General features: G+C 53.0%; 10 protein-coding genes across 10 annotated transcripts; 6 read left to right on the forward strand and 4 right to left on the reverse strand.

The window, feature by feature from the left end:
* Positions 1-903: 903 nt before the first annotated feature.
* J4E85_006750 (uncharacterized protein) lies at positions 904-1,965 on the forward strand (the record flags this gene model as incomplete). The annotated part of the gene is made up of 1 exon (XM_051470986.1): positions 904-1,965. The coding sequence occupies one exon, from the start codon at positions 904-906 to the stop codon at positions 1,963-1,965; it is 1,062 nt and encodes a 353-aa protein (XP_051325196.1).
* Positions 1,966-2,925: 960 nt separating this feature from the next.
* Positions 2,926-5,943, forward strand: J4E85_006751 (uncharacterized protein; the record flags this gene model as incomplete). Its single annotated transcript, XM_051470987.1, has 5 exons — positions 2,926-2,979; positions 3,059-3,422; positions 3,590-4,842; positions 4,890-5,831; positions 5,881-5,943. 5 exons carry the CDS (start codon positions 2,926-2,928, stop codon positions 5,941-5,943), a joined length of 2,676 nt encoding a protein of 891 aa, XP_051325197.1.
* Positions 5,944-6,638: 695 nt separating this feature from the next.
* On the forward strand, positions 6,639-7,829 carry J4E85_006752 (uncharacterized protein; the record flags this gene model as incomplete). Its single annotated transcript, XM_051470988.1, has 1 exon — positions 6,639-7,829. One exon carries the CDS (start codon positions 6,639-6,641, stop codon positions 7,827-7,829), a length of 1,191 nt encoding a protein of 396 aa, XP_051325198.1.
* A 381-nt stretch (positions 7,830-8,210) lies between these two features.
* J4E85_006753 (uncharacterized protein) lies at positions 8,211-9,646 on the reverse strand (the record flags this gene model as incomplete). Its single annotated transcript, XM_051470989.1, has 2 exons — positions 8,211-9,312; positions 9,390-9,646. The coding sequence occupies 2 exons, from the start codon at positions 9,644-9,646 to the stop codon at positions 8,211-8,213; spliced, it is 1,359 nt and encodes a 452-aa protein (XP_051325199.1).
* A 1,070-nt stretch (positions 9,647-10,716) lies between these two features.
* Positions 10,717-12,466, reverse strand: J4E85_006754 (uncharacterized protein; the record flags this gene model as incomplete). The annotated part of the gene is made up of 2 exons (XM_051470990.1): positions 10,717-12,163; positions 12,219-12,466. The coding sequence occupies 2 exons, from the start codon at positions 12,464-12,466 to the stop codon at positions 10,717-10,719; spliced, it is 1,695 nt and encodes a 564-aa protein (XP_051325200.1).
* Positions 12,467-14,094: 1,628 nt separating this feature from the next.
* On the forward strand, positions 14,095-15,168 carry J4E85_006755 (uncharacterized protein; the record flags this gene model as incomplete). The annotated part of the gene is made up of 2 exons (XM_051470991.1): positions 14,095-14,816; positions 14,868-15,168. The coding sequence occupies 2 exons, from the start codon at positions 14,095-14,097 to the stop codon at positions 15,166-15,168; spliced, it is 1,023 nt and encodes a 340-aa protein (XP_051325201.1).
* Positions 15,169-17,420: 2,252 nt separating this feature from the next.
* J4E85_006756 (uncharacterized protein) lies at positions 17,421-17,786 on the forward strand (the record flags this gene model as incomplete). Its single annotated transcript, XM_051470992.1, has 2 exons — positions 17,421-17,589; positions 17,626-17,786. 2 exons carry the CDS (start codon positions 17,421-17,423, stop codon positions 17,784-17,786), a joined length of 330 nt encoding a protein of 109 aa, XP_051325202.1.
* Positions 17,787-18,266: 480 nt separating this feature from the next.
* J4E85_006757 (uncharacterized protein) lies at positions 18,267-18,773 on the forward strand (the record flags this gene model as incomplete). The annotated part of the gene is made up of 1 exon (XM_051470993.1): positions 18,267-18,773. One exon carries the CDS (start codon positions 18,267-18,269, stop codon positions 18,771-18,773), a length of 507 nt encoding a protein of 168 aa, XP_051325203.1.
* A 391-nt stretch (positions 18,774-19,164) lies between these two features.
* Positions 19,165-22,710, reverse strand: J4E85_006758 (uncharacterized protein; the record flags this gene model as incomplete). The annotated part of the gene is made up of 1 exon (XM_051470994.1): positions 19,165-22,710. The coding sequence occupies one exon, from the start codon at positions 22,708-22,710 to the stop codon at positions 19,165-19,167; it is 3,546 nt and encodes a 1,181-aa protein (XP_051325204.1).
* Positions 22,711-23,790: 1,080 nt separating this feature from the next.
* J4E85_006759 (uncharacterized protein) lies at positions 23,791-26,156 on the reverse strand (the record flags this gene model as incomplete). The annotated part of the gene is made up of 4 exons (XM_051470995.1): positions 23,791-23,872; positions 23,946-24,843; positions 24,914-25,550; positions 25,641-26,156. 4 exons carry the CDS (start codon positions 26,154-26,156, stop codon positions 23,791-23,793), a joined length of 2,133 nt encoding a protein of 710 aa, XP_051325205.1.
* Between the last annotated feature and the right edge of the window lie 342 nt (positions 26,157-26,498).

Genomic DNA, 26,498 nt, shown 5'->3' on the forward strand with positions numbered 1-26,498 from the left:
TCATCTTCAAAAGACGAGACCCATGAGGAAGACATTTTCTCCGACTGAGGTGCTGCCCCACCCCAGGCGCCGGTGCAGCGCGTCATGAAGTGCAGCCTCATCAAAGGCAGTGAACTGTAGATTGCTTTTGCAATGAAAGTCGTTCACATAATTCATACGCAATCTCAAGCACATGTTACTCTATTTCTTTCAAACCACCGACTACTGCGTCAACGCAGTCTTGTGAAATTTCTCCGGATATCACACAACCCGTCAGCTGCGTCTACAAGCTTCGGCAACAAGAACACCGAAGTTTTCATGTTCATCGCGACTCGCTGCAGGATCGTGTTCCCAGCGAACCGCTCTTGCAGTGTTTTGAAACATGCGGCTGCACAGTTGAAACGGATTCGCTAACCCAAAGTAGCGAGACTGGAAACGCTCGCTTCCCAGCTTCTCCACCACCATGCCCACCCAATCTCGGATGGTGCCTGTCGCATAAACAAGCATCGCGGACAACGCCCAAAAAGGGCAAACTAGCACTTCATCTAGATGTACTGCTGGCGTGTCGCCCCTTGGCATCTGTCAAGGCGATGTCGTTCCCGTTGCCAGTGGCTGGGATAGCGTGAACGGGTGTCATGGAGGATTCCAGGCGGTTTGTCCTGATCTCCGGGACTATTAATCTCAGGTCTGGCGCCTAAGACAGGGAATAGATCTGCGTGGGGTGAGTACAAAAGCTGCCGTCGTCCTGACTTCTCCAACTCATCATTCCATCAGGCCAGTCCTTTCTTGCACAACACTCGTTCCGGTTTTTGCCAACTTCATTCTTTACACTACATTCATTTCGTGATCAGGCATCACTAGCATATCTTTGCATATCCAGTCACTGTACATATCACACCGACGACACAACTTTGAAACTTCAAGATGTTCACCAAGGCCGTTTTCACCAGCGCTCTCCTCTCCGCCGTCTCGGCTCACCAGAACCTTCACCAGCTCTGGGTCAACGATGTTACCCCTGGTTACCAAGTCGGCATCCGGATGCCACCTTCCAACAGCCCCGTCACCGACGTAACCAGCGACGACATCGTTTGCAACGTCGGCGGCTCCAAGGTCCCCTCTGGTGTCGAGACCGTTGCTGCCGCTGAGGGTGACACAATCAAGGTCCAATGGGACCAGTCCGGCCACCCAGGTCCTATCACCCACATGCTCTACGGACCCGTCGACGATGCTGCCCAGGCTACCGGTATCGGTGCCGGATGGTTCAAGATTGACGAGCTCGACCAAGTCGACGGCAAGTGGGCCAACGAGATCATGGGGGCGAACAACATGACCCACGAGTTCGCTCTCCCCACCGGTCTTGCCACTGGCGAGTACCTACTCCGTTCAGAGATGCTGGCTCTTCACAGCGCCCAGACCGTCGGCGGTGCTCAGTTCTACATTGGCTGCATGCAGCTCAAGATCACTGGTACCGGCAGCGAGGGCTCCTGCACTCCTACCATTGAGCTCCCCGGCGCCTACAAGGCTGAGGACAAGAACATCTACATCCCCGACATCTACAACGGCTTCGACGCGACCACGTACAAGGCTCCTGGTGGCGCCGTTGCTTCCTGCGGTGGTGCCGGTGGTGCTAAGCCATCTGCTCCTGCTGCCAACTCGACCGTCCCTGTCTCTTCTCCCGCCGCCGCCGCCTCCTCTGTCGTCGTTGCCGAGACCAGCGCTGCCGCTCTCCCTACCCTCGCTCCTGCCCGCCCCTCGATGAACGCTACCATCCCCAGCGCTGCCCCCGAGGCCCCTACCACCTTCGCTACTCTTGTCAAGCCTTCTGCCGGTATCGCTGCCCCCACCGGTGCTGTTCCCTCTGGAACTGCTGGTGCCGCTAAGCTCTGGTACCAGTGCGGTGGCCAGGGATGGACTGGCCCAACTGCCTGCGAGGGCACTGCCAAGTGCGTCAAGCAGAACGACTTCTACTCCCAGTGCCTCGCATAAGGAAGAGGTTCTGAGACATGAGATGGCTATGAGATTAATCGGGAGAAGGAGATGAGCTGGAAACTTTGATTGGAGATACCTTCTTGATGTTCATGTATATACCTTGACTTTGCAATTCTACTTCACATTACTTATTGTTCAAACCCTTTTTGAAGCATGCGTGACGTAGACCCCCCGTGGCACGGATTTGCTGACGTGAAGCAGAGATGGCGGGCTGAGACGCGGTCGTTGCACAAGAGGGAGGAGCGTCATCAACAGGTGGCTGGCTAGGAAGGAACAAAGGAGACTTCCTTCTTGTTCAAGAACGTCGGACGTCCGGCCCCTGAGTGACGTCTTACCATGTGCTGATTCTTTTGCAGTCGCGGACGATCAGGTCGAAAACCAAAAATAGTGCCGAATGCCTGTCGCGTGTGGGAGACGGTGTACGGAGGACGAACAAGCGGCGGCGTTAGTGCATGTTTCAGATTAACCTTATGTATGGCAGGCCATGGTGGGCTGTTTGTACCACCACGGCGCGCCGTGTGAACAGCTGGCCTGGCGGTGCGGCTGCATATGCACAGTAGCCAGGCATGAAGGGGCGACGTCATGCAGCGTGTCAGAGTCTGAAATGTCACGGACTTCGTCTTCCACGGGCGGCCGTTGTTGGTCACGGACGGGGGTGGATTGTCGCTGTGGCTCCTCAGTGGCTTCCCCGAAGTTCAAGGCCGCGGCCAGGGTGCCAGGGTCGTGCTCCACTCTCTCTAATTCACCAACCCACGTCGCTGTCCCGCTCCTAATTCCCCATCACCACCACAACACCGCCGCGCCTCCCGACTTGTGCCCCGAAGCCCGAGCAACACTACGTCTTAATCTCTATTCTCTACACACGCCCACACTCCACGTTCCGCACGTCGACGGCAGCTGCCTTTCAAGATACCCTCGACCGACCCGCAGTAGCCTACACCGCCAACCCTTGCAAATATGGCGGACAAGACCGAAAGACCCACGAGCTCACACAGTTCCGACAAAGACGGCGTAAGCAATGCCTGTTTGAATCTGGCGACAGAGGAGAGCCTCACTGTGCGAGTTTGCTAACACGCGTGCGGCGGTGTAGGACGACTTCGAAGACGCTTCTGAGATTACCCCTCGCCCCGACTCACACTCCGAACGATCGCAGTCACGATCACGCTCCCTCCTACAGCGGGAGTCTTCCAACTCCACCGTACAAGCCGGCAAACCAGTCTCGCCCAATCCTGCAGTGCCAAAACTGCCCAAAGAGGAGAGCGACGACAGCGAGGAGGATGACGACGATGATGACGACGACGAGGATGAGGACGAAGATGACAGCGACGAGTCAGAGAGCGAGCCCGAAGTCGTCGAAAAGCCTACCGAGGCTGCACCGGCAGCCAAGTCACCACTCTTGACTGGACACAGGGTCTCAGTCACCTCAGACATGGACGACGTGTCGTTGGATAGTGGTGAGTACACCTACTTTGTTCGGCATAATCTAGGGCTATGTGATGTGCGCATGCTCGGCGAATCATGCTTCAAAAGCGAGGGCGCCCCGCATTCACTCACTCCGTAGCCACAAATGCGTCATGCGCAAATGCATGCTGAGCGCAGAACCTGAGCTGACTCCCTACAGAAGGCTCCAAGGCTGCCGGCATACTCCCCAAACTACCACCGCGAGACTCTCGAGACTCCACAAGCTCCGCGAGTGGCCTACAAGGCCTTTCAGGCACAATGGCACCCGTAAAATTCCCCCCTCCACCCGCGCCGCCCGCTGTACAGGAGAAAGAGAAACCCGCGCCAGCACCGACGACCAGGAAGCTCACAGGCCCCTTTGCGTGGCTTTCGAGAAATAGTTCCAGCAAGAAGCCAGAGTCTCCACCCACAACTACAACAACTGCCGAGCGACGCCATACTGGGGCATCTATTGCAACCATCGGCAGCAATCCTGAGCTCACTTTGAGCAGGATCGAAGACGAAGGAGACATGGGCTCCAAGAACAGATCAAGCCAGGGCAGCCTGCGAGATCGCTTCAAGATTCTGCGGATGAGGGAAGAAGCTGGCATAACACTGGATGACACAACCGGAGAAGGCAGTCCAGCAGCAGCGTTAGCATCACCAGGCCTCGGTCTCGGCATTGCCAGCCCCACCCCTCTAGCTGAGGAAGAGCCAGGAAGTCCTCCAGCGCTCGCAAAGCAGCCTACAATAAATCCCAAGTTGGCCCCCGGTACTGCTTCTGGTTTCGCCGCTGGTCCGGCAGGAGATGCGGCTGAGCCTGTTGACTGGGATCTATGGCAGTCAGTGGTCAATGAGGGCCCAGCCGCAATCGCGCGTACCAGCTCCGAAGAACTGAACCGCGCCATCGCCAGCGGTATCCCTCAAGTCATCCGTGGTGTTATCTGGCAAGTGCTGGCGCAAAGTAAAAGCGAAGAGCTGGAGAGCATGTACAGAGAGCTAGTTGCTCGTGGAACAGACAAAGAATATATGAGCGTCAGGAACAGCACTGTCAGCACCGGCCAAGCCAGTGCGAACGGAAAGGACTCCGTCGCTTCTTCCTCGTCTTCTGTGCATTCCGACTACTCGAGCCCGGCCACAACAGCCGCTAGCACGACCGCACCATTAGGCTCGCCATCACTCACCTCGGACGAAGATCCCATCAAGGTGCAAGCGAGGCTTGCGGCGGAAAAGAAGCAGAATGCAGTCACCATCTCGAAATTAGAGAAGGTCATCAAGCGCGATCTCGGAGCTCGAACGAGCTACTCCAAGTACCTCATGGCAGCTGGGCTACAAGACGGTCTCTTTGGCATCTGCAAAGCCTATGCTCTGTACGATGACGCTGTTGGTTACGCTCAAGGCATGAACTTCATCGCTATGCCTCTGCTTTTCAACGTAAGCTATCACCCTTGTGATAATCGTCGCTTTACTAACTTCGGTAGATGCCTGAGGAAGAAGCTTTCAGTCTTTTCGTTACGCTCATGAACAAATATCGTCTGCGCGACCTCTTTGTGGCTGATATGGCTGGACTCCATCTGCATCTTTACCAGTTCGAACGTCTTTTGGAAGATCTGGAGCCCGCTCTCTACTGCCATCTTCGTCGAAGAGAGGTCAAGCCCCAGCTTTACGCAACGCAATGGTTCCTCACGTTGTTTGCATACCGATTCCCGCTGCAGCTCGTCTTGCGCATCTACGACCTGATACTCAGCGAGGGTCTTGAGTCTGCTATCTTGAAGTTCGGCATCGTACTAATGCAGAAGAACGCCGAAACGTTGCTAGGTATGAAGGACATGTCTACCCTGACCCAGTTCCTCAAAGAGCGGTTGTTCGATGTCTACATCGACAAAGCCCCGTCGGCCAATTCCATTCTCGAGAACGGCTTCTTCGGTTCGACGGCCGGTATCGACAAGGAGATTTATCGCGCCGATACCCTCGTCAAAGATGCCGTTTCTGTCAAGATTACGCCGGAGATGCTCAAGCAATACACCGCTGAGTGGAAAGAACAGCAACGTGTGGAAAAGGAGCGGGAGACTGAACTTCATGGATTGAAAGACAAGGTCACGCATTTGGAGCAAAAGGTTCGGTCTTTGGAGCATCGTGCTGAACAGTCCGACATGGAACATGTCCAGGTCGCTTCTGAGCTCATCAAGACCAAGGTCGAGAATGAGAACTTCGCTGAAGAAAACGAAACTTTGAAGACCAAGGTCTTGGAACTACAGAAGATCGTCGACACCCAACCTGCCGAGGTTGAAGCACGGCTGAAGAGCGAAATGGAGACTGTCATGCAAAAGAACATTGTCGTCCACAACGAGAACCGCAACTTAGAAGACTCGATGGCCGAGATGGAGAAGGAGTTGGTCGATGTCAAGATGCAATGGGCTACAGTAAGTTGCAACCCAGTTCGATGTTGGGCACTGCTAACCAGTCTTCTAGATCAACGAAGAGCACGAAGCGCTCAAGCAAAAGTGGAACAACATTTCGCAGATGATGAAGTAAGCCCGATAGTGGGCTCATTTTTGCATCAAAGGCATCGGATTGACTTGCATACAGCACGCAAGCGCCGCCACCCGTTGGGGATCAGATCTATTCTGTCGCGTCGATCGCCCCTTAATTCGTTTCTAATGTCTATATACATGTCCGCCCCGTACGATAGCAGTTCTTGCGGGGCCTTGTTGCGCGTTATGCTTTGGCATCATCAGTTTCGCATCACTATCTATACCTGTGGCTTGATGGGACGGATGGAGATGCCTTCACTTGGATACGATCAGAATTGGACAGCTCGCATGGCATGGAAGCAAGGTGTTTAGGAAAGTGGCGATTGAATAAGCATACGTCTATCTCTATAGACTCATGGAAGGTGTTTCTCGCTGTGTTTCGTTGGCTTGTAGTATCTTATGACGGAAGCCTAGTTTGTTAGATCATCAATAGAAGCACGAAATAATTCAGCAAATATGTACATGCTCGCTGCCAGCAAATGTCATGTTACTACATATATTGTTCGCGCAGCTTTTAACCTACCATCCTTGTCATTTCCCTACCAAGCACAGCACAGTATCAGTCCATGCCGCATCGGGAAGCCACAGTGAAGCACTAGTCTTCGCTTATCTTATCGTGAACCCTGCAGAAAAAGTTACCCAACCCCACAGTCCATTCTGCAACTCAGATCGACGTCGATACAATCACAATTCAAGATGGCCGAACAAGCAACAGAAGAAGATATCCTCCTCGCCAAGCGCATCATCTCGGCGGCAGAGCGTCACGACGTGCCGGCGTTGACCGTCCTGCTCAAGGATGGATCGGCAAACGTGCAAGACCCCACAGCAACAGTATCAACATCACCACTACACGCAGCAATCGCAGCATGCGGCAAGGCTGAAGATGGAAAGGAGGCTGGCGATGCCGCCATCCAAACGGTAGAGACTCTCCTCCAAAACGGCGCCATCTGGAACGACCTCAACAAGGAAGACGAAACACCAGGATGCATTGCCCTCCGCTTAGGCCAAAAGAAGATCTACGAGATGATGGTCGAAGCCGGTGTTCGCGCTGAGATCCTCTTCGCGCGCCTGGAAGCCCTCGGCATGGGCGACAACGACGTGGAGGAAGCATTCGAAGAAGACACCACCGAGCAACCCGCCGCTAAGAAGCAAAAAGTCTCCGCCGAAGACGCCAAAGCCGTGGAACAAGTCGTCGAAGAGAAGGTACTCGACGACGTCTCCCTAGACAACAAAGCATACCTGAAATCACAACTCCGCTACAAGCCGGGTATCCTGCTTGACGAATCCGACAACGCCGTCATGATGGACTGGGAAACGCAAATTATGCAACGCCACGCCGAGACTCTAATTCCCAAATCTGGTCTTCGCACTATGAACGTTGGCCATGGGATGGGTATCGTTGACACGGCGATCCTCACGCATGACCCCGCAGAACACCACATCATCGAAGCGCACCCGCAAGTGCACCAGCGGCTGCGTGAGCAAGGCTGGTACGACAAGCCCAATGTCAAGATTCACGAAGGGAGGTGGCAGGATATTCTGCCCAAGTTGGTGGAGCAGGGTGTTGTGCTAGATGCGATCTACTACGATACTTTTGCCGAGGATTACAAGGCGCTCAAGGAGTTTTTCGCGGAGTATGTGGTTGCGCTTTTGGCCAAGGACGGAAAGTTTGGGTGGTATAATGGTTTGGGGGCTGATCGCCAGATCTGCTATGATGTTTATACCAAGGTTGCTGAGATGGATCTGTATGAGGCGGGCTTTGATACGCAGTGGGAGGATATCGATGTGCCCAAGGGACTGCATGGGAGTGATCAGTGGGAGGGAACTAGAAGGCCGTACTGGACGATTGATGTTTACAGGTTGCCTGTCAACACTTTCGTTAAGTAGATGGCGGGTAGGATGAGGGTGGACACGTTTATTACACAGCACGTCAGGCCCTACGAGAACACGAACCAAAAGTACTGCAATGATGAATGACGCAATGAAGTGTATGTCGATCAACTACCTTATTTCCTTTATCTCTCGATCCAACACTATCCCACAGTCGGCCTGGTCGTGCACCGGCGCACAGCATCAGTACCAGAAACAGCGATGCCCTCACTTCATACAAGCATAAAATTGAACACCCTTGAACCTATGTTGATCTTAGGTCTTCTACTTTGCCCAACTATAACTCAGTGTAGTCTGCAGACCTGTTCAGGTTATTCGTAGTATAACGTGGGCTGTTGTTCCTGGGGCGAATTCGCAGGCAACGATGACGTAGCGCTACTAAGCTCCGGGTGTGTCGTCGTTGACGGCTTCGTCGGAAGTGGGAGGCTGGCTGGCTGTGACGGGGATATCCTGTTGGGCAGCTTCCTCGTCGGCCGGGACGACTTGGATGTTCGAGCCGGAGAAGTCATAGAATTCATTTTGGTCCGCGGGATATGCTCCTTGCACCTCTGGGGGATGCTGGTCGTTTGGTATAGCACGGGTAATCTGCAATTCTCCGTTTGCATCGAGAATGTACCTTGGGTCATGGACTCCCGCTTGACCTGGCAGGAAGTCATCGACAGCGGGTCCATGTTCTGCGTTTATGTTCTCGTCGTCGCCGCGCTCCTCATCGTCTTCACCGTTGTTTTCCCCTTCCTCGTCACCATCCTCATCATTATCTTGCGGGTGTGGAGTCGGAGGCGGAGGATGAGGATTGAACTGATCGAACAAAATGCCCTGGTTTTCGAACAACTCGATGCGATGCTGATCCAAAGCGTCTTCGCGGGGCCCATGAGGAAGCATATTGACAATAGCGCGTTGGTCGGGAGTCAGATGTTGCAGGACTTCCCACTCAGGATCATTTCGCGCATCACCTTCCTCCTCGTCATCTTCATCGTCATCGTCAGCCTGACGCTGCGCCTCGTCTAGTGCACGTGCACGCAGGACTTCTTGACGACGAGTGAGACCCTCACGACTGAGGCCACTATCACGATGGAAGCCGTCCTGGTTGTATCCTTCCTCGTCGTACTCAGCGGGTCCGTATTGAGGGCAGCCGTGCATTCCAGGCCAGTTCTCGCCGCAGATGTAACAGAATGAGTTGCCGCACTCGCAGGTAATGTGATTGCATGCCTCGGCCAACTCCACGGTTGCGCCGCAAACGAAGCACTCTTGGTAGCCCTTCTCGTTCGCGGTTTGCTTGAACTTCTTGTCGTCTTCGTTCTGGTCGCACTTGTGGTTCTGGGTCCCTTGGTCGAGCAACGTCCTGCACTTGACACAGGTCAACTTTCCGCACTCTTCGGCTTCGCAGATGGCATATGTAATTTTCGAATCGGGGTCTTCGACGTGGTTTCCGGGGGGTAGGAACTTCGCGCAAGCTGGATTTGCGCAGTATGTTCGGAATCTGTTCAAGAGTTAGCTTAATTCCCATCTGTTGCTCTCACGTCGAACTGATCAGTTTTTTATTCTTTTAGGACTTACTTTGCCAGGATCGTGTACTCGCCCTGCTGTTTCACCTGGTACGCCCAAGAAACCTCCCAGGGCAGATAGTCCTCATATTCGTCTAACACAAACATAACATCGCAGCACTGCGGCGGGTATAGACTCTCGTTGTTTGTCGCATTCTCGAAAAAGCTCGCGAGATCGTCGGCGCAGACCAAATGGCGGCGGCATGGAGCTTCGATAAGTAGTTCGCTTTCGCTCTCCTCGGTGCCGCAGATTACACAGCTCTTAGACATGATGGCTGATTTGGTTGGAGTATGGTGTGGATTTCTTTCAGTTAAAGAGGGCTGCGAAGGTGATCGTTCGAGCGCCGTGGTAGAGTGGTAGAGTGAGTTCGGTACCGAGCGCGAAATAGTTCAGGCGTGTGGAGATTATGTAGAAACAAGGCAGCACGTGGTGTGCGAGGCGAGTGACTAATTCACAAGGGTAGGGTTTACGTCCAAGTTGAAGTGAATGCCGACAGACTTGGACCCGGCTAGCTAGTCCTGAATGCGGTGTGAAGGAAACCTTGTCCCTCTTCACATGTCCTGATAACGCAACGACCGATCAGTCCGATCGCAGTTAATTACCGTTGATTTGAAGACAGACGGCATCCACAGAATGGCAAAAAAAACCGGTTCCCTTGTTGCTGTATGGTATGATGTACGAGAGAAAGATGACGCGACAAAACTTGCGCAAAAGGGAAGAAACATGTAAGTTGATGAAAGCTAGCTGAAATATCAATAAAACCACAGCAGCTCACTGAGAAGACATAGGAGGGAGGTGCATCCCGATACTAACGCTCGATATGCCCATAGCGGAAAAGCTGCAGGCAGCCATCCGCTGGGCGCAAGGGTCGACTCGCAAAGCCATGTGTGCAGCCTGGCAAAGGCCCACACAGTGCGATGGCTTACTATTCAGGCAGATCCTATATAGGGAATGATGAAGAGTCCGGGGTGGCATCGGGAATGTGTGGTGGATGAAAGGGTCCAGAAGTCGTGACGCGACGTCACGTGGAGCTTTAGCCGGCCTGATCGTGCACGGACGCACACCATCGGATCGAGAGACAGCGATGCCCTTACCTGTCTCCTTCCAATACACGACACATCTACGCCACATCCTGTCTCGCTCAATCGCAACATTTGTTGAGTTGCCGCATCTAAATCAGCCTAAAAGACCCCCTTAGGATCAATCGCTCTGGTCTTTGGTCACATCGCTGAGCGCATTGATGAGTGGAGGGATTTGGGAAAAGTTCATAAGCTCTTGATTTGGGTGAAGCCCAGGATGATAAGTGGTATGTACAAGAATATTAAACTACACGACTCTCCTACGCACGGCACATACGTCCGTCTTTGCTGACGTTCCAGGCCTCACTACCAACACCCTTGAGGATGTAGAGAACATCCTTGGGGTCGTACTTCTTTTTGATGTCCTTCAGCTTGTCATAGTTCTTGCCAAAGAAGGTCTCTTTCCAGTTCGGTTGCTGGAAGTCTGCCTCATTCAGATATGAGCCACTGCCCGGGGTAATGGCTTCAATCTTAGGCATGAGCTCGTTGGTCATCTTCTGCTGAGCTGCCTCCATGGTGGCCCAAGGAGCGGTGGAATCCCAGTTTGTGATAAGTTGCAGCTGAATCATGGCGTCTCTCCATGCGGGGAGTACGCCATTGTCGGCGACTCCAGCGGGCTTCTTGTAGTTTGCTGAGCTACCAGCAAGCAAGACGCCTTCTGCGGCAAGCTCTTGGTAAACCTTGACAAGGTCGGCGGTCTTGTTCTCGACCACAGTTCGGGGAATGAGACGGCCACCAAACTGATATCGGTTGACTTCGTATGCGCCGCGTGGGAGAGGGCCCATGTAGCGATCGAAGTGGTCGCGGTAAGACAGCTCGCTGTAGACGATCGGGGGCGTGATGCCGAGATCTGTAAGAGCTTTGGCATAAGGCGCAAGCACAACGTCCTTGACGTAGGCAGCTGTTGAGTCCCAGACGGTGACGGGCTTGATCACAATGTACTGAGTGCTGACCAAGAAGACGACCATAGCACCAGCGTCGATCATCGCCGGTAAGAGCTCAATCAGCTTGGCGGTTGCTGCTGCGTACTTCTCGGGGGTGGTGGACGAGGCGAGAAGCTGCATAGCAGCACCACCAACCTGCTTGGCCGGGTATGCTCGCACAGTCAATGAGAGGACGATAGCATATGTGCCACCACCACCTCCGCTGAGAGCCCAATAGAGGTCGGCGTTCTCGGTTGCTGAAGCAGTGAGCATCTTACCCTCAGCAGTCACGACCTCGAAGGACAAGGTCTGATCAGCAGCAAGCCCGAACTCAGTGCTGAGCACCGAGTGTCCACCACCTTGGGTAAACCCTCCTGCTAGACCAACAGTAGCGCATTCACCAGACACAACACTCATGCCTTGCTTGTGCACTGCCTCGAGCAACTCGTTGCCCATCACTCCAGCGCCAACAGTGACCGAAGGGCCAGTGTAGTGCTCATCGGACCAGTCGCCGAAGGCGATGTTCTTGAGACTTTGGGTCCAGATAGCTAAAGCGCCGGCTCCGGTAGATCTTCCAAGAAAATCATGCCCAGTGTTGCGCACAACCACACGGATCTTCTGAGCTTTGGCGAACTCAAGAGCAGATACAACATCCTCCGCCTTGGTAGCTTTGACAGAGTACGAAACGTAGTTGCCCAAAGTGCACGGGATGCTCCTATCGGAGAATGGATCGCAGCTCTGATTGGCAAAGTACGACTGCATGATCGAGTGGGAAGATGGGGTGCTGCCAAGAGTATTAGAGTTCTACCCCAACATGTAAACGGAGCTCTTGCACTTACTGTGTCAGCGGGTTGAGCCATGATGACTTCAATGCGTCGCAAGCGTCGGCATCGTATGTCGGGTCGTGACACGGGGAGCCAATTGGGACAGTGGCTACAAGCTTCCCGTTCACGGTCGAGTTCAGTGTCAACCACGCGTTATCGGATGGCCAGTCGGCATCGCTTGGCAGACGGTAACAATCCTGGGCGCTTCCAAAGCGAGCAAGGAGTAGGGCTCCAAAGAGCGGAGCGTTGTCGATGAGCCTCATCTTGTCTTGAAAGTGCTTGATGGTAGTGATGAATACCAAGAGCCTTCACCCGACCCTCATATATAGCCATTGTTCCCCTTACTATCGTTTTCGCATTGCCACATGCTATTCTTCTCATCTCGGAGACCATCTCAAAGAAGAAGACTTAGAATATGTCTGCTTCCTCTGTAGGTTACAACGCCGACAGTGTCCACTTGAGACATTGTGCCACATGCCGATATCAATGCAAGGAATAGCCATGCACTGGGCTGGAAGCCGGCGAAAACCTCGTGCGGGAATCGATGGCCGCACGCGAGAATGACTTACTGCAGGGCAGAGTGGGCCAACCGATGAATGGGGGGGATTCGCCGGGTGGCCTAACGCTTGGGGGTGGACCCTCAACGACGGATTGCTCGCTAGGATTGAGATTCATGAAACCGTGGGATTCGTCCTCAGGCGACACAGTGTGGCGCCAGGAACCGGCGGGCGTGCAGATCTTGGCGGGCATTCTTCGTCTTGGAACGTTCGGAGGGAAGCTCATTTCGGCAGCCGTGCAGCGAACGAGATGTCTAGGTGCGCACTGAGCAGCTGTTATCGCTCCACGTGCTCGCCCGCCTCCAGACCTCTGCCATTGCGCCATGCTCATCATCGCCCTTTCTGTCACATATTCGAAAGTCTAAAATTATCCTCCGTTGGTCATGGATGGTGGATGTTGTTGTTCAGGTTTTACCGTGGTTTTCGGTTGGCGTTTGTGGCGTTCGCAAGCCCATGACACACCGGACCGCACCCCACATTACGCTGCACCGGCCTGAACAAGGCAAGACCCCTTTCTGGATGACATGCCGCCATCTCTGAAGGATGCTAGGTTCCGACCAGATATGCGCCAGCACTTCTTAACAAAGTTTGCGCTATTGGAATGCCATGGTCGGGTAGGCTTCTGCAGTCGGCACTTCATACCAATGACGGCAGCCACCATGGTAGCTACGACTCGTGGGTTTCAGTCCTGGGCCTTACAAGAGACGCACTATAAACCGCACGAGGGATCCCTGCGTTCATCATATTCGAGGATCACCTTCCGTTTAGAGGCGGAAGATAAATGGTGGAACCTGTCCCGCTGTCGCTTTACTTGAGACCTCCGCGATATCCTACGCACCCGTTACAAACTCGGGGGTCCGCCCATCTGTCTTCAACATTCGGATTGTCTTGCGCAAACGTGGCGTGAGAGCATCGACATGGCCTCTTTCATTCGCACATGCATGCTGTTGTGGCTCGTTACCATCTCCATGGTACATGCAGCACAGCAGCCTGCCCTGTCAAAGCTTCCCGCATGTGCTGTAAGTACCTTGCAGCCCAACTTCTTAACATTTCGCTCACCCTTGCAGCAACTGTGCCTCTTGAACGCTTTCGGTACGAACACCTGTTCTCCAACAGATCAAGCATGTATTTGCACGAACGATGTCTTCCAAAACAACGTAACGCTGTGTGTGAGCGCCAGCTGCACCATCCCTGAAGCTCTAGGTACTTGCACCTATCCCGACGGAAGAGAAAAAGAGGCTGACGAACATGAAGTTACGCGCAACATCAGCCTGACCACCTGCGGAGCCCCGGTACGGGATCGCGGACAAAGCTATGTGCTGTTGTCAAACGTCATGGTATGCATAGCTGCAGCCTTCGTTGCGATGCGTTTCACCTTCAAGGGCACCGTGTCGAGGATGGACTTTGGCTACGACGACTGGTGCGTGCTGGCGACACTCATAGCCGCTATACCCAGTGCCGTCATCACTGTTTTTGGCACTGTGAAGAATGGACTTGGCCAAGATCTCTGGACCCTGACCCCGACGGAGATCACTCAGATGCTGCAATATTTCTACATTATGGCCTGGCTCTACTTCACGCAGCTTATGCTGTTGAAACTCACGTTACTGTTCTTCTACATCCGCGTGTTCCCCAGCAAAGGCGTTCAACGACTACTATGGGGTACAATCGTCTTCACCATACTCTGGGGTGTCGCCTTCATCATCGTCGCGATATTTCAATGCCAGCCCATCCAGTACTTCTGGACAAAATGGGATGGCATGCACGAAGGTACTTGTCTCGAAATCAACGCCATCACTGCATCGAACGCGGCCATATCCATCGCCTTGGACTTCTGGATCCTGGGTGTACCTCTTTGGCAGCTTTGGGGCTTGAAGCTACACTGGAAGAAGAAGGTCGGTGTAGCGCTTATGTTCTGCGTTGGTACCTTCGTCACCGTCGTCAGCATCCTGCGTTTACAAGCCTTGGTTCACTTTGCCGCTTCCTCGAACGTGAGCTGGGAGTTTTACGACGTCTCGATGTGGAGCACGATTGAAATCTGTGTCGGCATCATGTGGTAAGCTCTATACTCGTACTCATATATCGCATCCATTAACGTTCCTACCAGCGCCTGCCTCCCGACCCTCCGTCTTCTCCTGGTCAGACTCTTCCCCATTCTGGGCGGCTCATCGGCACGCAGCCGTCAATACTACAACTACGGCAGCAACAACGAACTCAGGAACGTCAGTCAAAAGCACAAGTCGTACAACTTGAACACGGCTATATCGAGCCCTCGTTCAGAGTCGTTCGATACGAAAGTGGAAGACGGCATCAGAGTCAAGACATCATATCACGTGAAACACAGCCATAGTCAAGGAGACACAGATGAGGCTAGCTTGGTTAGCTATGAGGGAAAGCGGAGGCCATAGTTTTGCATCCGATATAGTAATGATCATGAGTATTTCGTACTACCTCACATTCCCCGCATGAACACATGTTACCTAGGTACTTTGACGACTGCGTCTACCGGTGCTGAAACCTATTCGAGACGAACTTTACCTTCAAACAGCCACTTGTCAAACGTAACTTTCCAGACGCGTGGTAACTGCCGTGATCGACAGGTGCTGAAGCACCCACCTCTCGCGATTTCGGTTGACCCATCAAAGGGTAACGCAGATCACCGGAGTATCACCGACATCCTCGTGGAAGATCGCACTAGTTCCACGTGTCGGCGATCTCTGTACGCGATTGCGACAAGGTCTAAACAGCGAACGGTCGGTGGCCTTATTCATTGCACAATCTAAGTATTACGATAATTTCCATCACGGCGACAGGTTCCGCAGATGGCGTCTCTCAGGCATCCCTTCAAGTGCTGCCGCCCCCACAACACGAATCATCCCGTATCCGCAATGATGGCAAACCCGGCCGAGCTGCGACGAGCTTTCGCGGTGGAATAAGACCGACGAGGCGTAAGTCTGCGATAGTTTGTGGTACGGCAGAGCTACGGGTCCGATGTGGGCCCGATCTCTGGGTACCTAGGTAGCCGATTGTCGGCTGTGCGCAGATGGAGGCTGTTAGCAACGACTACTTACTGCTAGCGATGGCACTTGTCTTCTGGAAGAAAGACTAGTCGAGGAGAGGATTACTCGAATTTAGCCTAGTTCATTTTCAACGTACACCACCGTATCGGCCGACTTACCAAGTTTTGTGGCTGATGGCACGTGCCCTGGAATTACGTTGCAGTGGCTGAAGTGGCCTTGGTGATGTCGCATTCAACGAGCAAGGCGCTTGCCGACGTTGCGCTCACAATTTCAGATCGAACGAAGACTTTGCGCTGCGAAAGCTGGAAACACGGAGATGCAAAACCCGGTCTCTGGCGTACCTAGTGCCGGGTGAGAATGTCGTCATCAAGATCGCAGCGGTGATTGTGCAATGCATTGCGTCTTTGAATAACGCCGAAAGTTTGCGCGCACGCATGCATGTCCTCAACTCGCACATCTAGCAATTGCGACTTGTCACGATGTGTCGGGCGATCAAGTATGATAGCCTCACGCGTAGGTCCAGCTCGTCTGCACTACCTAGGTAAGCGTCTGGAGTAACACGTTTCACGTGTCAACCAAACTTCATAACGCAGCTAAAGAACTTACAGGAAACTGCCGAAAGCATGTATCGCATGTCGGTATGACAGCGAGCCTAGAAGGAAGATCTTATCGGCTCCTACTTAGTGCGGCTCCCGCTCTCACATGACCTCGGGATTAAGAAATTGACTTTAACGACTGCCCCTCGACGCAGATCTCGTGGTATACGAACGCGACACTTCCAAGGTTTAGTAAAATCCTCAAAACTGAGCCCATACTACCGTTTGCAAATCCTGAAGATAGCGCTAACAACCGAGCGCCAGCAGTACTGGCATATGTCTTATGGTGTAGTATACGAAGATCAGCGATGATGTGGAAAGAGTAGACAGCACCAGACAACATGTAGGAAAGAAGTGATAAGAACTCGGAAAAGGAGCAGGCTTAGGGTACGTGGAAGGAACGCCGCACCTCGAACGAGATCTTTCTTCAGCCGGTAGAGAGGCTTTATCTCGGAGAGAAATTCGCTTTCGAGATACTGATGTTCTTAGAATGTTATCGCCGTCGTCGCGACCTAGCTGCTGAACTTCCTTGCATATTCCCAAGTCGCTGCGAACCCGCAATTTTCAGCTACGGCGTTTACTAAAGGGAAAAGAATGTTGCAAAGCTGCGCTCTAGGTATATTTGTAGTTACATAACATCTACGGCGACAGTGAGCACCACAAACACGCTCACCTTGCGTTTGCGTCTAGCCGTGTGCCGCTTTAGGCAGGTCTACTCTTCTCACTTTCATCGCAAAAAGTCATTTCCTTGCTGTTTTCTACTGCATTACCTTTCTACCCTTGGTATACAGCCCATTATACGCTCGCATCCAGCAACATGGCTCCATTGCGCACGCCATCACAGGAAGAATCGTTATCTACGACGGGTTCTTCTCTTACTGTCCGTCATGGGGTGCAGTCCACTCGTCCAACAGCCATCGCTCATGAACTCGTATGCATATCTTGCACGATCAGTTCTTATCAAAAGTTGCTAATGCTGCGCAGAACAAAACCTACTCGGATATTCGCGCCACTGCCGCCGTTTACAGTGGGCCTATCTCAAAGATGCAGGTCCAAATGAAAGAACTCGCAATTGAACACAGCAGACTATTCGAGGAGAAGGACGCAACTATCGCAGATCTAGAGCTTGAAGTCCACGAACTGAAAAGCCAGAACAAGGATCTCTCATGCAGTCTGAACAAAGAGGCCAACACTCGAAAAGTGGCGGTCGCAGGTATCGAAACTCTCACAAAACAGCATGAAATTTAAGGCAAGAATGTCATGAAGCTCAGCAGTAGGGTTGCCGAGCTCGGGAATGAGTTGGCTCAAGAGAAAGCCAAGCATACCGCAGATAAAGGCGCGAACGAGAAGTTGCGTAGTATCACGGAAAAGTGCGCCGAGATTGCAAGGCTTGTGGCGCAACACCCGTAGATGGAAATCTACCCGTGTTTAGGGAATGGCTGGATGGACAAAAGCGAGCTGCGAATCACAGAACCTGATGATGAGTACAAGGGTATGACTTCAGGTAGTCCCGGGCGGATTGCAATCTTAGGCATACAAGATACTGTTGGTTGGCGTATAGTTTGAAGCTCCAATCTCACCTTCACTTCTGCCTCCGCCATCATACCGCCATTGCAGACCCCGTCCACTCCGTTTGCAGCATCTCAACCTAACTTCTACCTTCCACTAGAGCTGCAGCCTAAACATGATCTCTCGTACCTCGTCTCCCGACAATATCGCAATCTCTCAGAAATGTCGAACAACCGCTCGCCCTCGTATGCGCAATGGTAGCGACAAGACAAAACAATCGCGGTCGCAATCCATCTTTTCGAGAGCTTTTCCCCCGTCGCAATATCCGCCCACCTACATCGACAAGCACCGTAAGTGAATGCAACAATACATAAAAGAAGCATGCTGATAAGCCACAAGCCACGTTCTACAGCACACGCTGCTGCCGCAAGATCGTCACTCACCGCGTTGGTCAAAGACCTAAGGGCGCAGGAACGGGAGGTTCTCAGTCTAAGCAGCGCGCTCGATAAAGAGCGGTTGGAGCATGAGAAGCACATTGAAGACCTAGAAACAACACACGCGAAAGAGATCGCGGCCGTCAATGAGCATCACGATCGCCATCTTGCGCAGATCGAAGTGCGTCACAGCGAAGAGCTCACGCGCGTCAAGTTGTGGTGTGTGATGAACCAACCAAGGCCAAACGAATTATCACGGGTTCGCGAAAGGCAGCGGAGGTCAACATTGGAAGCCGAAGTGGAGAAGACGAAAGAAGAGGCGAAGATGAGAGCTCTTTGGCAAGAGACTAGAATCCAGGAACTGGAGCGCGAAAACGACCATGTTAAGCATCAACTGGCAAACTCGCAGAGGGATTCACAATGGAAGAACTGGATGAAGACGATAATGTCATAATGCCTGCCCGTCCTCCCGGCGAGTGCCGACTCAAACCCCCGAAGGGGTGAGTCAAGGTCTCAAACCGGGAGGACTAAGACAAGAGTAAAAAGCTAGCTACAAGAAAGGAAACGTATACAAAACAAAGTACAACAAAAAACGATGCAGCGAATGCAGACCCATGGGTATCGTCGCGATAAACACCAAATCAAAACCAAAGCCAAACCAAAAACTCCAATGCTCAAAATTTTTGATGAGAGCCAAAACAAACGCCCAGTACCCAAGATGCATCTTCCCATGCTCTCGAGTTGTCGCTGAAAAACCAAATGCGCAACACCGTGTCGTGTGGAATCGTAAATGCGGAGTCGTGTCTTTTTCTTCTTCCCCTTCTAGTCGATGGAGTATTCTAGAATTATACCGCAATGAAGGACAAGTCGTCGTAATCATCAGAGAGCATGGACAGGTGGACGAAGTCCTCCTCGGCTTGCTCCAAAGCCACCTTATGACTGTGTGCGCGCTCCTCCCAGCCTAGGCTGATGCCACTGAGTTCGATAGCCGACATCTTAGGTCGGCCAGTACCATGTGCGTTCGAGATTTGATATGTTGGGTTCTCCTCGAGCACTGGGCTTGATGGCTCAAAAACGAGGAATTCATCATCGTCATCGAGGTAAAGCCTCTCATAGCATTTCCTCCAATTTCTGTCGACATGCTTGTAGGTGTCCAGACTGATCAACGTCTGGCGCACGTTCCATTTGAATGCCCAGCTGTTTTCGCGCTTGCGCAGCCAATGGTTCTCATTGTCGAGGGCTTCGAGCATAGTCCTGAGCTTGCTGGGATGAGCGAGCGGGTCGTCCTCTTCCCGAGGTTGCTCGACTGGAGCGGCAATGGTCTCCATGGCGTGTCCTGCGTCGTTTTGCGCATGCTCGTCGGCATTGGCCAGGCGCTCTCTCAAAACCTCAATCTCCATCATCTGGGATCGATTCAGAGCCTGAAGATCCATGATCTTATCATGACGTGTCGTGAGCTCTTCTTGGAGAGCCTCGAGACCTTCGGTCTTGCTGGTAGCGTCCTTGATCTTGGCCATCAAGTGCTCAATCTCCAATTCTTTGGTGGCGATGACTTGCTCTCGCTCGTGAATCTTCAGAACGGTTGCACGATGCTCGACGGTAAGAGTTTGTAACTGGCGCACAGCCTCGTCGTCCTTCTTCCGTCCCGCCTCAACCTCCTTCGCCTTCTGAGCCCAGGGCGTAGGTCCGTGCTCGATCTCGATGGCTTTTGATAGTATGCCGGCTTGGTCGGCCCAGGAATTCAGATGGTAAGTGATGGTGTTCAGGTGGGCAAACATGAAAGCATAATTCTGATCGACATCGAGATTATCGATGTTGTCTTTGATCGCGCGAAGCTCAAGAGCAGGGACTGGCTCGGTGTCGGATAGGCTGGTGCACTTCGCAACCTCCTCGATCAGGCTGCGAACGAAAGCGGCAAGGGTTCCAGCAGCCGATGCCAGCTTTTCGTCGTATCTGAAAGCGTCCTCGAAATCAGATGGTCGTTCCGGAAACATATTATCCTGAACCAGAGCCTTCAGAGTCCGTTGCAACCTGGCCGCAGCCGTGGATGTAGCCTGCAAAGTATCGACTGGCTCGTTGAAATGAATGAGCATCTTTGCGCACTCTTCGCGTATGCTCTCGGGCACTTTCTCTAGGACGAAGTGTGCCAGATCGTAGATGTAGAGGATATAGTTTATCCTCGCGTGGAGCGAAGTCGCTATGGAGAGGAATTCTCCCTCTGGTCGTGCAGCAAGGACCTCTTGGTGGCTTGACAGAATTGCTTCATGTGTCTTGGTCGATCGCTCCAAGGACCCAGCAAATTCTTCAAAGTTGAGTGTGTCTGCTTTGAGAGCGTTGAGGCCTTGATCAAGAACCTGCTCTACCGAGATCAATTCTTGGTACGTCGGGCCAAAATTGGCGAATTCGGGAAGTGATAAGCCACGAATGGCAGACCAAAGACGGTTGCTTCCGTCTTTAAGGACCTCCAGGTGAACAATGGACTCTTCACAGACGAGTCTGGAGACGGCATCGTCCAATCGACCGCCATTGCTCATGTGACGACAGGTGCTCCTCAACACATTGACAAGCAGCTTGGATTTCCCAGCGATCCTTTCTGTTGCGAGGTAGGCTTGGAGAGACTCGCTTCGAGTGAACTCCTTGGACTCTGTCTCGTTCCAAATCTCGAGCTTTTCAGCAAGCTGATCTGCCTTGAGCGATACCAGCGAAGACTCAATCTCTCGTGTGGTCGACAACACAGTGGCTGCACGAAGTTGGCGGTTAAGGTCCATCACTTCGTTGAAGCGACCGGTGGTATCCTTGACTTGGGCTTCCGTCATAGTCTTGGAAGACTCAGCGTCGGCCATTTTGGTTTGTAGGTCCATGACGAGGTCTCGGAATTTGGAGATCAGAGACTCTTGGTCGGCGATGATGTGGGTCTGTTCGGTAATCTGGCGTACTTGCTCAGCGAGCTCGTTGTTCTTAGCGTCAAGCTCTGCAAGCATGTCCTCTTCTTGCTCAAGGTGTTGAGCTTCTAGCTCGTCGTTGAGTTCCCGTAGGTTCTCAAGATCTTGTACGACCAGATCTTGCTCCGCGATTCTATCTTGGAGATTCTGGTTTTGTTGGGTCAACTCCTCGACCATCTCCTCCCATTCATTGGCAGCGTCCAACTGCTGTTTCAGGTGGTCGACAAGATTTTCGGATACAGAGAGACGTTCTTGGAGATTGGCATTGTCTTGTCGGTAGTACTCAAGTTGTGCGACGTCGCCCTCGAGCCCGAGAATGTGTGCCTTGAAGTCTTGTTCCCGCTCCTCTGTCATCTCTTTCAGAGTGATCAACGCCTGTCGCATGCGATCATTCTCGTGTTGGAGACGGTAGTATCCAGCCTCTTGCTTCTGATCCTCTGACATTTCTGTTGTGAAGAGATCGGCCTCATCGCGAAGAATGTCAAGCTCCAGCGTCTGTTCTTCCAGGCGTTTGCGCAACGACTCGATTTCTGCCTCGGCTTGATCCGCCCTCTCCTCGGCCATCTCCTTGTCCACCAAGGCATCCTCCAAGTCCACCTCGTGGTCCTGGTGTGATCTGTTGAGAGCCTGTTGTTCCAACTGAAGTGTGTTCACTCTATCTTTCAGCTCTTGTATCTCGGTGTATTGAGCTTGACACTTGTTCTGGAGCCGCTGGATGATGCCGCTGTAGCGCTCTTTCTCGTCGCGAACCTGAGCATACTCTCTCAGGCGCTCTTGGTCTTCCGCGTGTTGCTTCTCGAGATGCCTAATCTTGGTGTGCAGATTGTCGACGTTGTTATCCCGACTTGCTTTGCCAGCATTGCTTGTGACTGAAGATGCAAGACTCGGTCTTGAGGTTGATGGTGTAGGACGAGAGGGTTCGGGACGAGAAGGTTCTGGGCGGGAGGATTCGGGTCGAGAGAATGGGGCGCGAGATGATTCAGCGGCAGAGTTGCTTGACGTGCTCGCCACGCTGGCCTTGCGGACTGGGCCACGCGAAGGCGGTTGTGATGTTGAGGGAGCTGCGACTGACTGCCGCTTGCTCAATGTGGTTGTCCTTGTAGTGGTTGTAGGCTTAGGGGCAACCACGCTTGATGGGCGGGCTCTGGGTGTGGTGGGTGGTGCCTTTGTTTTGGAGACCGCTCGTGGAGTAGGAGGAGCCGGTGCGGGGGCTGCCTCAGAGAGGATGCTGACAATGCTAGTGTCGCGGATGAACAGCCCGTGGAGAGGTGCGCAAGTGAAGTAACGCTCTCCGCGTACGGAGCCATCGTTCTTGCCATCAGCAGTTGGGAGTTCTATTCCCACAAATCGCCCCTCTGAGACGTGAATGGGGCCTAGGTAGCGGACGATGCCGTCTACACCGCCAGAAGTCTCGACCGTCTGGCCGAGCTTGAGATTGAGGGTAGTCATGGCTACTGGAGACTACCCAGAAGCAATGCTGAGAGTGTGGAGAGAAGCAGTGGCAGACAGCGTGGTGACTGAGTGCAGTGTGGTTACCTGACGCGACGCGTCGAGAAGCAGCTGCGCGTGAGGGGGAGAGCAATTGCGAACAATTGACTCAGCTGAAGTGTGAAGAGTGCAGAGCAGAAGAAGAAGCAGATACGCAACAATGCAGTAGCAGCGGCTTGAGAGTATTGTGGTTGTGGGAAGTGGCATGGGGCAGCTGCAGAAAGTGTGGTGTACAGGTGAGAAGGGAGGAGCGAGGTGGCCGGCTTTTACGTGAGGGCTGGCTTGGCGCGGCGATGGCTCGGATCAAGGCGCTAAACCTCGGACGCGTCTCGGATGAGCTGCTGTTCGCGCTAATGGACCCTGAGGGGCGGGAGCACCCGACGCTAGCCCATCTGAGCGCGTTTGAGCGCGCTCAACCGCGACTTTCGTTTTAACATGACGCCCATGAGGCCACTTTCGCCCTTTCCCAGCCACCCTATACACAGATGGGGTAAGCCTTGAGGCAGTTTCCTGCCGGACATCCGCAACCACGCCACTCGTCGCGTCTGAGTTTTGCTACCGCGTACATTCCGTGTCACGCCTCTTGCGATGTTTATTATATAACAATGTTGTCCATGAGAGGTGTTCCTTTCTCATTTGATGTTCCGCTATGATTATACCGCCACCTGTTTACTGTTGTTTCTGAGTATCCTTGCGCGTCGTGCGCCCACATGTGCAAGATGCCTTCTACACCTGCGCGCTGCATCACTCTCAAGCTGCTGCTGCCGCCTTCTGCCTCAACATCGCAGATGCAAAGCCCTTAGTATCGTGCATATCACCGCCAACTATTTGCATATAGATGAATCCGTGCCTAATCAGCGTTAGATGTGTGTATGCATTATCTTGTGGTATATCACGCGGTGAGCTTACGAAGCTATGCCCTCTCGTTGCAGTGCGCGATGTCATACATTCCATGCAAGATATGATACAACTATGCATAGATCTGCGACTACTACATGCCAACGCCCATTAAACCTGTCCGACCACTTTCATCCACATCCGTTACCGCGAAGCTTCCAACTCCCTGATCCTTTGCTCAATGTCCGGAACAGCTCTGAGCTGCAGGTCGATATCTTCCTTCTCACTACCAAAATGTTAGCGCGCATTCTCGTATACTCCAAAAAGCTCACAAACACCCCAAATAGAAAGAAACTTACTCTTCAAGTACCGCCCTCCTCTCCGCATCCAACCCTCCAAAGTAGAATCCACCTTGGCCGTCAAACTGCAAAATCCTAGTATGGTACCTCCAAAGACTTCTCCGGTGACTGACTGTCATGAGCGTTATACCCAGTCTCTTCGCTTCCTCATACATCACCCTTTCTACCTCTAGTGTAACAGAGCTCGTGCATTCGTCCAGGATAGCATACCGGGGTTTGTGGTAGAAAAGCCGCGCCATGGCGACGCGTTGCTGGAGACCACCGGAAAGCACGTCTTCCCATTGTGCTTCAGCGTCGAAGCCGCCGGGGCGGTCGATGAGAGATTCTAGGTTCAGGGTCTCGAGGATCGAAAGGATGTCGTTGTCGGTAATGGATTTGGAGTGCATGTCGTGTAGCGAGTCTGGGTATATAATCTGTTGGCGTAGCGTTCCGCGCGAGAGGTATGGACGTTGCGGGATGTAGAAGATGTCTTCGAATGGTGGCTTTCGTACTTTGCCGCCGTATACGGGCCAGAGGCCGCCTAGGATGCGGAACAGACTGCTCTTTCCGCAGCCGTTCGGTCCCACGATGAGGAGATGGTCTCCTGGCTTTACACTAAAGGAGAGCTTGCGCACGAGTACATCGCCGTTTGGAGATACTATAGGCACGTCGATGAACTCTATATCTGTGCCTTCAGTTACAGTGCCGCGACCGCGTAGAACGGATGCGTTCTCCTCGGTGTCGGCGGAAGAAACGAGCTTCTTCTCGAAATGACCAGCTTGTATGTCGTCGATTACGTCGAGGAGGGTTGACACGCGTGAAGTGTAGCCGGCGAGCTCGGTGATCTCCTTGTACGAGAACATGACGCGACCGAAAGCGTCGCTAGACATGAGGAGCATTCGCCGATTGGTCACGAAGCCTGTTGTGGTGACACTTGTCAGTAATCGTTCTCGTAAATGAAACGAGGACTGCGGGTTTTGAGTACTCACTTTCCGTCCGGTCTCCCATAGTCATACCGCCTGTACCTGGAACCTTGAAGAACACTGGCACACTGCAGAGCAGCAGTCCCAGCGCACCCCAAAAGTACTTTATCACAAAGTCTTCCATGACTCCGTGGTAGAATCTCCTCCTCAATATGCGATTGACATGCTTGATCAGCGTGAAGTATCCCTTATCCAAGGTATCCTTCTCCGCCTCATGTCCCGCATACAGTGCCACCTCCTCGCTCCAATCGATCAACCGTGAGTGCTGAAACCTGAATTCGCCCTCCAACCTCGCTTCATCCGCTACGTATTTGCCAAAGGGTGGGGTAAGTGCCCTCATGACGTTGGCCGAGATCTGAACCAGCAAGCTCATGAAGAACAGCCCTTCGCCACCGACGCTGCGCGAGAGCGAGTAGTTGTAGATTATGATATCTAGTACCGGTTTTGCGAGATTTGAGTAGAGTTCGGCAAGCGAATTGGAGAATTTGGATACATCGACAGTTATGAGTTGGTCAGCGTTCGCGATGCGATCGTCAAGGGCAGAAAGCGTGTAGAAGGTCATCTGTGAGAGGTATTTGGAGTGGATGTGATTTGTGAGGCGCGTGCGATATTGGAGGGAGAGTTTGCACTGGTGGTACGAGAGCTGGGTCTGTTAGCACGTCTTCGGTTCCCCGTTGGCGACTGCGGCCTTGCCGTCTCGCTCTCTGGTGGTGAGACAGAAAGTTAGACATACCATACTGTTCGTGAAAGTCGCTGGCACAGCCACTGCCATCCACCACACTAGTCCCAGGAGGAACTCCCTCCCTTTCCCTCTGACAAGCGCACTAACCAGTCTTCCGTCCAACTCCGCGACGTACAAACTGATCATCGTCCTCAGCACCAAGAACACACTGTGTCCGATCAAGAGCCTGAACTCTTTGCTCTTCCACCCAGGTATACATATCTTCAAAAGCCTCAGCAGGTTCTTGAAGAACTCCCTGTTCAGCTCTACCTTCTTCCTCCCCGTTGCCTCACCCTCGCCTGCTGTTGTCTTATCCGCTGATTTTGAGGCACGCCGTATGGAAGCGGCCTTTTGCTCGGCGATCGCATTTCGTATGCGGTTTATGAGGGCGACGAAGAGTGTGAGGTAGACGGCGCGTGATATGCGTGTTCGGTGCTGGAGGTACAGGCGTGTGAGGTCGTTGACTATGGCTTTGGCAGACGCGCTGGTGAGGCGATGGGAGGAGAGTGGTTTCGAAAAGACAGCCATGGCTATCGTAGACGAGGCATTGGTCTTGTGCGAAAGGTTGACGCTGTGCGGAGAGCGTGGCGTAGCGGTTTGTGATGCTCACTACACACGCCGTTCTGTGGAACGCGTAGTCTCGTAGTTTAGCTGGTTACATGTGCCGTTGCGACAGGCTTCCAGAGTGCAGTATCGCGCGTGCCGGCTGTGATGTTTGGTAGATCAGCACGTCGCAGAAGGTGTCGCCGTGCAAGCCTCACCTGCGACATGTGAACGAATGCCTCGGCTTCCCCACAAATCGACTAACCGTATTGGGACTTAAGCTGGGGAAAGCTTTCACATGAACGAATGGAGCACATGCAATTACAA

Source organism: Alternaria conjuncta, assembly GCF_024043145.1.
Source record: "Alternaria conjuncta strain BMP 0040 chromosome Unknown scaffold_9, whole genome shotgun sequence".
Lineage (NCBI taxonomy): Eukaryota > Fungi > Ascomycota > Dothideomycetes > Pleosporales > Pleosporaceae > Alternaria > Alternaria conjuncta.